Source organism: Eptatretus burgeri, chromosome 6 (genome assembly GCF_056783735.1).
Source record: "Eptatretus burgeri isolate ZD-2024b chromosome 6, Ebu_testis_v1, whole genome shotgun sequence".
Lineage (NCBI taxonomy): Eukaryota > Metazoa > Chordata > Myxini > Myxiniformes > Myxinidae > Eptatretus > Eptatretus burgeri.
This window is the reverse complement of record NC_140966.1, coordinates 28,402,064-28,414,985: the sequence shown is the minus strand read 5'-3', so window position 1 is coordinate 28,414,985 and position 12,922 is coordinate 28,402,064. Positions and strand designations below refer to the sequence as shown.

The window sequence follows — 12,922 nt, the reverse complement described above, 5'->3', positions numbered from 1 at the left end:
GAAGACTGCAGGGTTTATTCTAACGTGCAGTTGTACCCCTTTTGTGCAGTTGTAAATTCAAAATGTGCAGTTGTAAATCCAGATTTGTGCAGTTGTCAATTTGTTCTTTGTTTGAATTTGCATGGCTTGGGTGTCATAAACGAGGAAGGAACCACAATAGACGTCACTGATTGCTGACCAAAACTTATTTTTTTTTATTAACCTTACAATATAATGCAATCATACATATTACATAAATCATAATATACGACATAGACTACCACATTTCACATTCGTACAAGGATCACAGTAAACTAAGTGTCTCCCATGTCTGTGAAGGTGGACAAAACATCCTTGATCACTGTTGGTTGTAGATGGATTTGAGTTATCTGCTGGATGGTCATTTGTGTTTTCACGACCTTCAGAAGTACTTCTTTCCAATTCGTGTCCTCTTGATTCATCTTCTACACTTTCTGTATCTGCCTCAGACTGTTTGTCTTCATCTGCAGCTGTTGATGTACCTGGCATGGCATCATCATCCTCACCAGGTTTGGATGCTACACCACCAGCTGGACTAAACCATTTCCTGATATCCATTCTGACCGATGACCATGCCTGTCAAAAAAGAATTATATAAATGACCTCACATATACTAAAACCAGTATCTATTTGTTTATTTATTAACTTACTTATTTATTTAGTTTTCAGTCTATTTGTTTATTTATATATATATATATATATATATATATATATATATATATATATATATATCTAGTCTGAAAAGAGACGTTACAATAGGTATGGGTGACTGGTATATTTTGGTTTGCGGATATGTATCATGTGACGATGATTCATACCAAGAGTTACAGTAGCCCACTCTTTAATGTGTGTGTGATTAATTAGATATCGTTTTCTTGCAAAATAGCCATATATGGCAGATTGACAGATGAAACTGGTCAAGACACCCCTCAGAATGCACCACAGAGCATCTAGAAATCAAAAATTTTCTGGGGGAGACCCCCCAGAGCCACCCGGCAGGAGGGGATACCCCTCCCACACCCTCCCGTGCTCTGCACGCCTTGCCCCTCCAGGCTTCGGCGCTACTACGCGCCACAATGGCTGCGCCGTCATGCTCGGCTGCTTCGCAGCCTCCATTTTTTTCCTGCCCCTGCCTCGCATCAGAGTTTGTGCAGTTGTAAATTTTCCTTAGAATAAACCCTGGAAGACGGAGGGGAGGGCAGGTCGGGAGAGATGTTGACAGAGTGTGGAGGATTACAGAAGAGTTAGGGGAGAAGGCTGGATGAGGAGGAGAAAAGGTTCGGTAGTGATGGCACAGTGGGGAGTATTACGAGAGGAGGCAGAGGGAAGTTGAAGATTGGAGGAGGTGGAGGAATAAGATGGAAGAAAGAGGGCAGGGGAAGGAGGCAGCTTTGTGGATGTGAGGGGGGGTGGAACTTTGAGAAGGGGGAGTGAGGGGGAGATTGGAGGGAGAAGGGTGAAAGGGGAGAGTTGAGGGAGATGGGTGAGGAGGGAGCTTGGAGGGGTAAGAGGGGTGAGAGGGAAGCTTTGAGAAGGAGGGGAGACAATGAGAGCGGGCACGGCCAAGGTGCAGGAAGGTGATGGGAGAGGTGGGTAGAGGGGAAGGATGAGACTTGGTAGAGTTATGGTGAAGAAGGGAGGAGGCAGGGAGAGGTACAATATTTGAGGGGTTGGGAAGAGGGGCAGGCGTGATGAGAGGAAAGAAAAAGCATGTTTAAAATGGTGAGTGTACTGATTGAGAGAGTGAGATATTTGAGAGATATAGTGATTGAGAGATATAGAGAGCATGAGGGAAGGGAATGGGAAGGCAGCATGAAGGAAGGGAATGAGAAGGCAGTTTGAGGTGAGGTAAGGGGAAAGCAGTTAGAGGGGATGGAATGGAAAGGCAGCATACCAGGGCATTACCAAGGTGATAAGACATGCCTAACCAGCAGTGTTTTCTTTCTAACCGCTGTGTTATACATAAAACTGGGCAGTTGCATTAAAAACTCAAAACCAATGCTTTCTATTTGGTAAAGGCTTGCCTGCATGCAGTCCCCCACCCATTCCCCCAGCCCCCCCCCTACGCATTCCTCCAACTACCTCACGGTCCACGCTAAACGTGCACCGATGATATGTTCAACCTTTCACTTGCACACACATCACGGATTTCCCCACACCCGCACTGCACAGTGGTACGTCCTGCGTAGCTTCGATGCCGCAGCACGTCCACTCCCCACGAGGCTTGGCGGTGCAGAAGTACACGGTTCGCGAGGTGGCCACATAACCTCCTCCACAGCATCACGCACCACGGGCCCGAGTTTGAGTTCAGATCGCGCACCCTCGAAACTCCCGCACTGCACACAGGTAACCAAGAACAGGCACTCACACACCCCATAGAGAATCGTTAGTTCCCATTTCTACCACGTCCACGTGTGCTGTCGACGTACCTCTTCACTTACAGAAACTACCGACTATTAATATATTGCAGTAACTATTAGTGTATTTATATGAATATTTTGTCATGAAAACACGCACAAAATGGTGTAAAGCAAAAAAAATAAAGCCTCTTCGCTTGCAGAAACTACTGACTATTAACACATTGCTGGAACTACAATACTATATTTATGTTAATATTTTGTAATGTGAGCAAATTGTCCAAAGCGGAAATAACTGCGTTTGTACTTGTCGAAAAAAAAAAAAAATAGGATCCCTGCGGACTGTGCCGTCATGTATTACAAAAGCACATTATATTATGAAGCACGGCGTTTCACTCAATGAATTTACACTTTCTGCACATTCCATATTCTCTTCTTCACTCAATATGATCGTCCGAACAGGAGAAAAAGTTAAATTTAATGCTTTGCTTAAATAAATACACAAAGCTATAAAAATCGCTAATTTGTTAAAAATTTTCTGATTTCACTCCAGATTTTGATTAGTCCATGAGAGTAGATCGTGTTTCCAAATCGAAGAATGTTTGAAGAGCCGAACAAATTGGCGAACTAGGACCCCCATCGAGTGTGAGCGAGGTGTCTGATGGTGTCCAAGGATGCACCTGATAAAGGATATAATTCAATAAGGCCGTTAGTTATCTTCAAACAGGATGTTTTAATTGATCGAAACACCCAATTTTCAGTCATGCACTTCCATGGAGTTTTGTTAGTACGCACGCAAAGTTTCAGGCTGCTAGGTTTCATGGTTTTCGAGTTATTGAGGAGACATACTGACACACACTGACATTTATTAGTACCGATTTAGCTTTTTCCGAGAAATTGTCATGTGGAAATTAAGCTGTTAGGGTTAGGACAAGGACAACAAATTATGACTCGCATTCCTTGACACCATCCACTTCTGCTGTCACATTCACAGTCTTTTCACAAAGTGACAAAGAAACGAAGAGATAAAGCTGTTCGTGTTGATACACACGGTTAAAGGTTAGACCACTCGGTCTCAGCCGAATATAGAAAGTGTATTGTCCTCGTCAAATGAATACCCACGTAGTTCACTGAAAGCAAAGGAAAATTATTTTCTCGCTCTCCTGAAGTTCTACTTCTATTGTTTTCCTTTCACTCTTTGCAAGTTCAAGAATGGAACAACAAAAATCATTTAAATCCACTTGCTCATCATTTGTTAAGTTATACTTGAAATTACTGTAAAAAAAAAGACGAAGGAACAAGTTCGACCAACACCTTATCGTGAGAATTAATGATTGCTATATTTTGTCGGACATATCGCAGTACAGTATACTGGAATACAAAAAATAGCAAAATCCATCTCTGGTGATTACTTGCACGTTAATTCCCTCTTCCTATATTGTTGCACCTCTTCTTGTCAACAAAAGCATTTATTCCATTGCTAATAATGTTATTTTTTTACCTTTTTAGCTTTGCACTTCCAAGCTTGGTTTGTCCATGGATCATCGATTTTGTTGTATTTTTATCTGAGCACTTGACTCATGGTTCAGTAAATCCATGTCTGAAATATCATTTACTCATGATTTTTCCATCGTTTCTTAATCCTCCTGAATACACGAGTATACAGGGTGTTCTAAAAAGACTGCGTATACAGGGTGTTCTATACCTAACTATTCGCGCGGACAGAAATGCCGGGAGTTTATACCTCGACGGGGCCTGCACGAAAACGAGCCGCTTAAGCGGCTCGTTCCGTATGCGAATGCCGAGCGGTTTTAATTCGCCAGATCCCGTCGGACCAGATTATTTTATCGGCTTTGTAATCAGCCAGCTAATTTCCCGAACGCATCATGGCAGTCAATGGAGAAAGTACAATATGGTGTTTATTTTCACCCAGCACGTAAGCAGTCAATGGGGGAATATGGGATAAGACACGAGCAAAAGCTTACAACCGATGTCTATTATGCAATGTACATACAGGCACTTAACAACTATTCTACTTAAGGACAAGGTGCCACAGACTTTCATGCAAAACCCAAGAAAGAAAGAACCGGGCTCGTGAGCCTTTAATGTACTCGGGGCCGGGATGACCGGAACAGGCCCTGAGAGACTGGGCTGGCTACCTGGCCAACCTCGTGGTGACTCGATGGGTCCTTTTTTATCGGCGACCCCTGGTGTCTCCGTTCGGCCCGGTGCGTCGCGAACGCGCCAGTTGCTTGGGTGGCTTGATGAGCAGCTTGTCCGGTTCTCCTCGGTCGTCCGGCCTTCACTGCGGCCTGGCCTAGCCGACGACGTGCTGGAGGAGCGAACGGGTCTCGACCCCGGCTTCCTGCTGGTGAACCTTCCAGCGAACGATCTCCACTGCTCTCGCCAGCTCCCACAGGCTCTCCAACCCTTCCACTCCGAACTCCAACGGCTCAACTCTTGCCGGTGGCTCGGGGTCTCTCCAACGGCTCTCAACTAACCACTCTCCAACACAGCCAACAACACAAACAAACACTTGTCGGCGAGCGAACGCGGCCCTTTATAGCCCCAAGGGGAGGGGCCACGGTGGGCTTTGCCACCCAAAATCAGCGCCCTCCTCCTTTTCACCTTTGAACCTTCACCCAGGCAGGATCCGCCCCTCTCACTTCTGATTGGCCAGCTCCTTCAGAGGGTAACACCGTTTTGATCTGATTTTGCGTGAAATCGCTGATCAAACACGGACGTGGTGGAAATCACCTTGATCACAAGTGGACGCGTTGGGAATCGCCATCAAACGCGGACGTGGGTTGGCGTTGTTGTTACTGTTAAAATAAAAGATAGAGAAAGAATAACGGCTAACTCAAAGATGCACAGCCCGTCACACGAACAAATCCCTTTAAACATCGGTGGGGAAATCTAACCGGGAACACACACTTACCGAAATAACTGAGCTCTGGGGGAACCTGACTGGTGTTCTGTGAATTTCCACAACCGTAACAATATATTTAGAACCACAAATGATGCAACGATACCCTTTGGTTTATATGATACAGAAACTCATAAGGTTTTGTGCACACAATCAAAACTTTTCAATGTGAGCTCCGTTTGTCGCTTGCAGGACATCAAGGAGGTACATGAGTTCTTGAATGAGTTAGGCTCAGCATGTTTGCATCCACAAGTGCACATGTCGCTGTGATCTGAGAACGAAAATCCTGCAGGTTTACCACCTTGGTGTTGTGGACCACATCTTTGACAAATCTTCACATTAAAAAATCAAGGGGGTTAATGTCTCGTGATTGTGGGGGCCATGTAGTTGGTCCGTCTCGGCTAATCCAGCGACCTTGAAATTTTTCATTCAGGACAGCTCGAATGACAAAGGCTCAATGAGGGGGAGCAGGTCTGTTGTAAAATGATATCGGGTAACTGCAGGTCTTCAATCTACGGGAAAGTGAATCCTACCAACATTTTCATGTAAATTGTTGAGGTCTGTATCCTCTGGAAAGAAAAAACGGACCACCAAGCGGTCATGGAGAAGGCCTCACCACACATTTACCTTTGGACTGTCGCATATGTGTTCAATGACCTCATGGGGGTTTTCAGAGCCCCAGATCCGCAAATTGTGCCGGATGACCTTCCATGACACATGAAAGAAAGCTTCGTCTGTGAACATGACCTTTTTTAGGTAATTTTTGTCATCCTCTATGCGGCTGAGCATTTCCAAGGCAAATGCCTTGCGATTGGGTCCATCATTACCTCTGCCACTGAAGGTGGAAGGAGGATATGTTTTCACCGCTGTCTTTTTGTTTCTTTGTCTGTTTGTGTACAGGATATTTCAAAAAGTTGTGGACGGATTCGGACTAAATTTGGTGGAAACGTTGGGTGTGCGACAAGGAAGAATTCATTCAATTTCCATGAAGATCTGAAACCGGATCCGGATCTAATAATTTTAAAGTGATTCTTTTACCATCGAGAAATAGGGCCAAAAACGATATATGGCACGATATTTCAAAAATGTATTGGACGCGATATGTTCTTGTGCATCAGGTATTACGTGGCAGAGGAACAGTATGTGCTCTACCAAGTACCCTTCTAGTTTATTTTGTGGTGCTCCGCAAGGCAGCTTCATACTCTGCTTTTCGAGCTGCTATCTTAGCATTACATTAAACTGAGAAGGCACTAATTTTGTGATTTATTCCCACCAGACTGGCGTTTCATTTTGCCTTCAATTTGGTTTTGAAATTGTCCTTGTTGGACTACAATTGGGTCTTCAAAACGACTTTGCCGGGCTCCAATTTCAACTTCAAATCGGCCTTGTTGGCCTCTAATTCAGCCTTCAATTCGTCCTTAAATTCGGCCTTGAAATCGGTTTTCAAACCGGGTCACATTTTTCCATCAGCCTTATTATAAGCAAACTGTGAACTGAAGGCACTGTGATTTCACCAACTGCACCCTCAGGGTGTGAATGTTCACTTTTCCTGTCTGAGTAATCTTCTGCAGAGGCTGCTCCCTTCGATCGTGTCTCTATGAGGTTTTTATTGGTTCATTCAATGATTTAATTTGCTCACCAATTTATGTCTACCCATGGTACATTGGGTTCTTCCGTCGCAGCAAGTCTGGCCAGCAAGTCTCATTGAGGCAACGTCAGCCCATACATGACACATGGCACTGACTTCCTGACCCCAACACCAGTCACTGCACTCCTCCTGAATCAACTTCAACTCTATTCCAGTGCAATTATATATTTGACGATGATCTCGACAATGAGGACCACAACACCACCATCCCTTTCCTTCTAAACACTATTATGCTCAACAAAAAGCACGACTCCATTTTTGTAAGTTGATTCAATAATGAGCCACTACAATACTATTAGATCAGCCCAAACATTGCAAGGTCCCACACCCAGAAGGTTCTCATCAGTTCCTGAGAAAATCTAGAAAGCCATGGGAGTGGGAGAACAATTTTAGAAGTACACAGAGCAGAAGGGGAGGGGGATGCCAACAATTAATGGTACCATCATAGGTGATCGGGTGTGTGGATATGCCTTGCCTTCCCATTTCAACCTGCCATCCTGAAATTTAACCCTTTGGTGCTGCCAATAACACAGCCATTTAAGTTGTGCAAACTGCACCATAAAACGTTAACTGCTTATACATGTACTGGGGAAAAAAAAAAAAAAATCTCACCCATGTCCGAAGGAAGCGGTTCAGTTTAATATGTTTAATATGAAATAGGCAAAGCCTGGAAATGAACGAAACCCATTCGAATTCCCCTTTCGAGTTACCCTTTAGAAACATTTCGAACAATCCTTTAGAACTCTGCAGAATTACCCCTGAGAACAACCCTTTGGAACCCACTAACACCCTTTCGATTTTGAATTACTAGTGGGCCCATTGGACCAAATTTTCATTGGTCTTCAAGGCCTTGTTGCATTCCTGCCTGCTGAACTGCTTGAGCATTGGTTTGCCTTTCAATAAAGCCTAGATGTGCTTGGGCCAGGGTGGAGATTGAGATTATACTTATATTATTATTGTTGCCAAATGATTATTAATGTTGTTCATATTATTAGTTCATTTGTATATGTGGGGAAATTACACGCTCAGACTGGGAATCCAACTGGGCACGTAATTTTCCCACATATACGTACATACTGTATGTTTGTTTGCTTGTTCATTCATAACAATATTATTTGTATAAATTAATCTATGGTTTGTGACAATGTTGTCATTATTTTTGTTTATTTTGTTAATAGAATAACACCATGGAAGGACCTATGAAGCTTCCCTATAAACCTTAACATGACATGCGTTTAAAACATGGGAATTTTTTGGGTTTCTTTGTCGTTAATTAGCCAAATCAACTCAGGAGATCATGACGATCATTATGGTGTGTCACATTCCATCAGAATGCACCAACAGGACTCCACAAAAAACATGACACACACACACACACACACACACACACACACACACACACACACACACACACACACACACACACACACACACACACACACACTACACACCTCATAGTCCAGCAGATATGTGAAAAAAATGTGCCTTTAGTGATACAAGCATGAAATTTGGCACACTGCCAGGGCAGTATCTTACGAAGATTTTTGGATATAGGGACATTCCAGATTCTTCCCAGAGCCAAAACGGCGGCCATTTTACAAAATAGCCGATTTTGTGTTGTACAAGGAGGATACATGTGGATACAACTATATTTAAGAAGCATACAAGTGGTTTTATTTTACTAAATATAGATTCTAGCAAATAAGAAATAGCAAATAAAGGTGACAAAGTGTGAATAATCCATTTATTTGGTCATTTTTTGGTGCATTTTTGCACTTTTGGATGGTTTTCTACAACAAACTCTTCAAAAAACTGTTATCAAGCACCATGGAATGACTGTTGTTCATTTAACACTCTTGAACTCAGAGGAGGTGCTTCTGTTTGATCCTAACATCAACTTACAGAGTCAAAATTATACAGTGGAACCTCTAGATCCAGGTAACAGAGTCTACTATGATGCATGGATACATGTGTACATGTTACATAATTATCATCTGTGATCTCTCTTGTCCCAGTTCTACTCTCTTGTACACTCCCCACCACAGTGACATAGAGCTGTGCACCAGAGTGCAGCCTTGACACACTTGCACTGTCCTCTGCAACCCTTTTTGCAGCCACACCTTAGTAGTTGCCGACATGCCTCAGTTGCCTCTGGGAGGGTTGTCCAGTATACGTCCCACCCATTATCGGTGTGAACCCACCCCCAGTCACTGGGCGATGGGAGCTCCGGTGTGGACACCATCATCTGGCCCCAACAGTAGCCGGCTTGGTAGGTAGCTCTCTTGATGTGCTGTTTCAGAGCTTCACGAGTTGGTGCGAAAGCATCTATTGATCTGCCATTCTGGGTGAACAGATGCTTGCAACACTCATTGACATGTTCCTGGCTACTGGTGCGATCATAGAGCACAACAACAAAATGCTCCAGTGCATCCATGTGGTCATCTATGGCTGAAGGAGTTGGCGTGGCAGCCAAGGCACAGAATGCTGCAGTGACATCAGTGACCTCATCACAGGCTTTCCAGGTTTCCCATGCTTTTTTCTTCCCCCTGCCTCTGAAGCTTGAAACGGTGTCGCATCCAGTGAGGGCATGGAAGAATGGCAAACCTCGACACTTGTTAGGTCCCAGTGCCACAGACATCTCGTGAGCTGCCAAGAACCTGAAGTTCTTTCCTGTGCCAAAAGCAACACAGACCTCATCAATGTCCAGATGTCCAGCTGCTGTCACTGCAAGGACCACGACATCAGTGTCTACTGTACGGATCGACACTTTGCTGTATCCCTGCCTCACAGCGTCTTCAGCATGGAGTAGCATTCTTGTGTCAGCCTCTTCATGGCTACAAGGGGCAAGACCAGCAACATCTCGGGCCTGCATACAAACCACATCTTTGTGGTGGGTGCTGATGACTTGTTTGTCTGTGTCTGTTGTTGCTACTCTGGTGGCTAGGAAGTCAAACAACTCCATCTTGTTCTCATCTGTGCGAAGAAAGGTCTGCCATTTTCCAGGAATGGAACAAGATGGCTCGACTCGTCTCCTGATGCCTTTGCCTCGCTTCTTCCTCGTGTCTGCCTTCAAACTGTCTGTGAGGTATTCATCCCAGACAATATCCATCCTGCTCGTATGCTGCAGCTGAGATGTGATGTATGGCAAGAATACTTCTGATGCATACTCGTTGAAGGTCTTTGCTGTGCCAGGTGGCAGCATACTGATGATCGCTGCACCATCAAGGATGATGACTTCAACTGCTGGACGAGCAGCAGCAGCAGCATTCTCCTGTGGAGGGACCAGATCTTCTAAGCAGCCAACCAGATCAGACTTTGTTCCAAGTCTCATCTTGCCCATGTGTGACAGTGCAGGGGGACATGCTTGGTTCTCATGTGCGAATAACTCATCAAGATCTCCATCACGTATCTGGGACGCAATGAACAACCTGGAGAACAGGGAGCAGTCGTTCTTCAGAGATGAAACCTGCAGCTGTGCTCTTGACTTCTCTCTGACTGGAGGTCGGCTGAAGAGAGGGAGGTTGTTTCTCTTGATTGGGTCGGTGATGGGCTTTGTCTGGTTGATAAGTCTCTCATGGACATAGGAGTCATGCGGTTCTTGTCCCAGCTTCTCGATCTGGCGTACAGTATTGATAACTGCTGGGTCTGCCAGGTCTCTGCTGTCTAGCACCAGGAGATCCTTGCTGTCATCACAAAATTGGTTGCCCATCTCCCCCATGACTTGAGTGAGTGAACGCACATCTCTAGCAAAGGCTACCTGTGTGTGCTTGGTCTGCTCATGGTGTTTGTGAACAGCCTTCTTGGTCTCTGATGTGGCCTGGAACTCAGCGATCACTCTGGCCATCTCTGGACCAGACACCATCCAGCGGCGTAATGCAGCGGGATTCTCTGTCAGGCCTACAGCTCCTCCGTCACCCTTAACTAATGCGTTATTCTGCTCGTGGGCTTGGTCGATGGCCATCGCAGAAAACGCATGAGTGGTCTTCTTTACTGTGAAGTTGCCAGCAAGAAACTGCGTGTATACACTTGCATGTTTGGTCGCCAGTGTCACCATGTCGCGCAGGTGAACTGGTATCCACCTGGCGTAGTTGGTATGACCCAAGGCGAAGAACCAGGGGACAATCTTGCTCAGGGCATCAACGTATAGCAGGAAGTTCCCTTCACGGACCGATCTGACGTAGATTAGGAGAGTGAGTTCCAACTGTAGAATGATCCACCAGAAGTGGAACTGCGGACTGGCTTGCACACGTTCAGCACACCAGTCTTCTAGATCCTGTCCCTCAACTGCTCCTTGGCTGAAGGTTTTCTGTAGGAGAAGATAGAGGCTACTGGCTGTGACCTGGTGAGCTCGCCGAGTGCGTGTAACATGGGCAGCCTTCAGGAAGGAATCAGCAGTACCAGTTGTAGCAACTCCTGCCTGCACCAGAGCTCATGTCCACCCACTGCTATCCAGAAGATCACCCAGAGTTTTCAGTGCAGCCATCTCAATGTGGAGTCCACCAAATAGGATGACGAAGTGATCTTCTCCATGTGTTTCTGGCCATCTCCACTGGATCTGTTTGGCGAGTGCGTACAGTGGCTGATCGACTGTGAGGACTGGGATCTGACCAGGGTTCAGAATCTCAACTGCTGTCTTGATGACGTCCATCATTTGCAGTCACACCTTAGTAGTTGCCGACATGCCTCAGTTGCCTCAGTTGCCGACATGCCTCGTCTTGATGACGATAAAATGTTTTCAACTACGAACCCCAGCCCAGAGGAGATGCATATATACACAATGGCGATCTTGGGTGATTGTCACTCGATGTCCCCAATAGGCCACCATACATTGTTTCTTTGCGCTGGACAAGACCATGTTAAACCCAAATCAATATGAACACACCATTGTAGTTTGAACATTTATATTATGCGATCATGAAAATTAATACAGTGAGTACATCAATATCGATTTCGCAAATTTATGCATTTAATCGCGACATTGCCAGCTACCAGTATGTAATTAATAATGGAAATATTCATGGAGTCGAAGTTCCTTTCACCAAATTTGATTTTTGATCTATTTATATTTCCAGAAACAATATTCAGGTAACATTCACATGCGTGATCATATTGCAGAGCTCTTGTTCCAGCCATGCATTATTGCGATGGTAAACTGTTATCTGTGTCCCTCATAGACCACCGTAGATGCATTTTTTAGCCAAATATGAAGTAGATAATGAAGCATGTGCATACTAGTTGATAATAATCATATTATACTCACTACATTGTGTTTTGCACCAAGCACATATGACTTTGCTGACCTTGTAGGCAGAATTTGTTATTCGTGGCAGCCATTTTGTAAAACGGCCACCATTTTGACCCCAGGGGTAATCTGGAATGTCCCTATGTCCAAAATGTTTCCTAAGGGTATGCTATAACTGTGTACCAAATTTCATGCTTGTATCATCAAAGGCACAAAACTACCAGAATATTTCACATATCTGCCGGACTAATCCATTTTTTGTGGAGTCTTAAAGGGTCTACAGGTTCTTAGGGGCATTTTGGGTCCTCGGGGACTTTTGTGTCATCTTGGTCTTTTGGGTCTTCAGAGTCTTTTGGGTCTTCGGGGTCTTTGGGGTCTTTTGGGTCTTCAGAGTCTGTTGGGTCTTCAGGGTATTTTGGGTCTTCAGGGTATTTTGGGTCTTCAGAGCCGTTTGGGTCTTCAGAGTATTTTGGGTCATCTGGGTCTTTTGTGTCCTCGGGGTATTTTGGGCCCTCTGGTTCTTTTGGGTCTTTTGGGTCCCTTGGGTCTTTTGGGTCCTTGGGGACTTTTGGGTCTTTTAGGTATTTTGTGTGCTCGGGGTATTTTGGGTCCTCTGGGTCTTTTGGGTCCTCTCAGTTTTTGGGGTTTTTCAAGTACCTTTGGGTCTTTAGGGTCTTTTGGGTCCTCGGAGACTTTTGGTTCATCTGGGTCTTTTGACTCCTCAGGGTATT

The 12,922-nt window shown here is 44.8% G+C and overlaps 1 protein-coding gene across 1 annotated transcript; it reads right to left on the bottom strand.

The window, feature by feature from the left end:
- Positions 1-237: 237 nt before the first annotated feature.
- Positions 238-11,597, bottom strand: LOC147024443 (uncharacterized). The gene is given in 4 exon segments (XM_085887030.1): positions 238-594; positions 2,178-2,354; positions 7,243-7,308; positions 9,453-11,597. Coding segments are annotated over 4 exon segments (2,745 nt in total).
- Between the last annotated feature and the right edge of the window lie 1,325 nt (positions 11,598-12,922).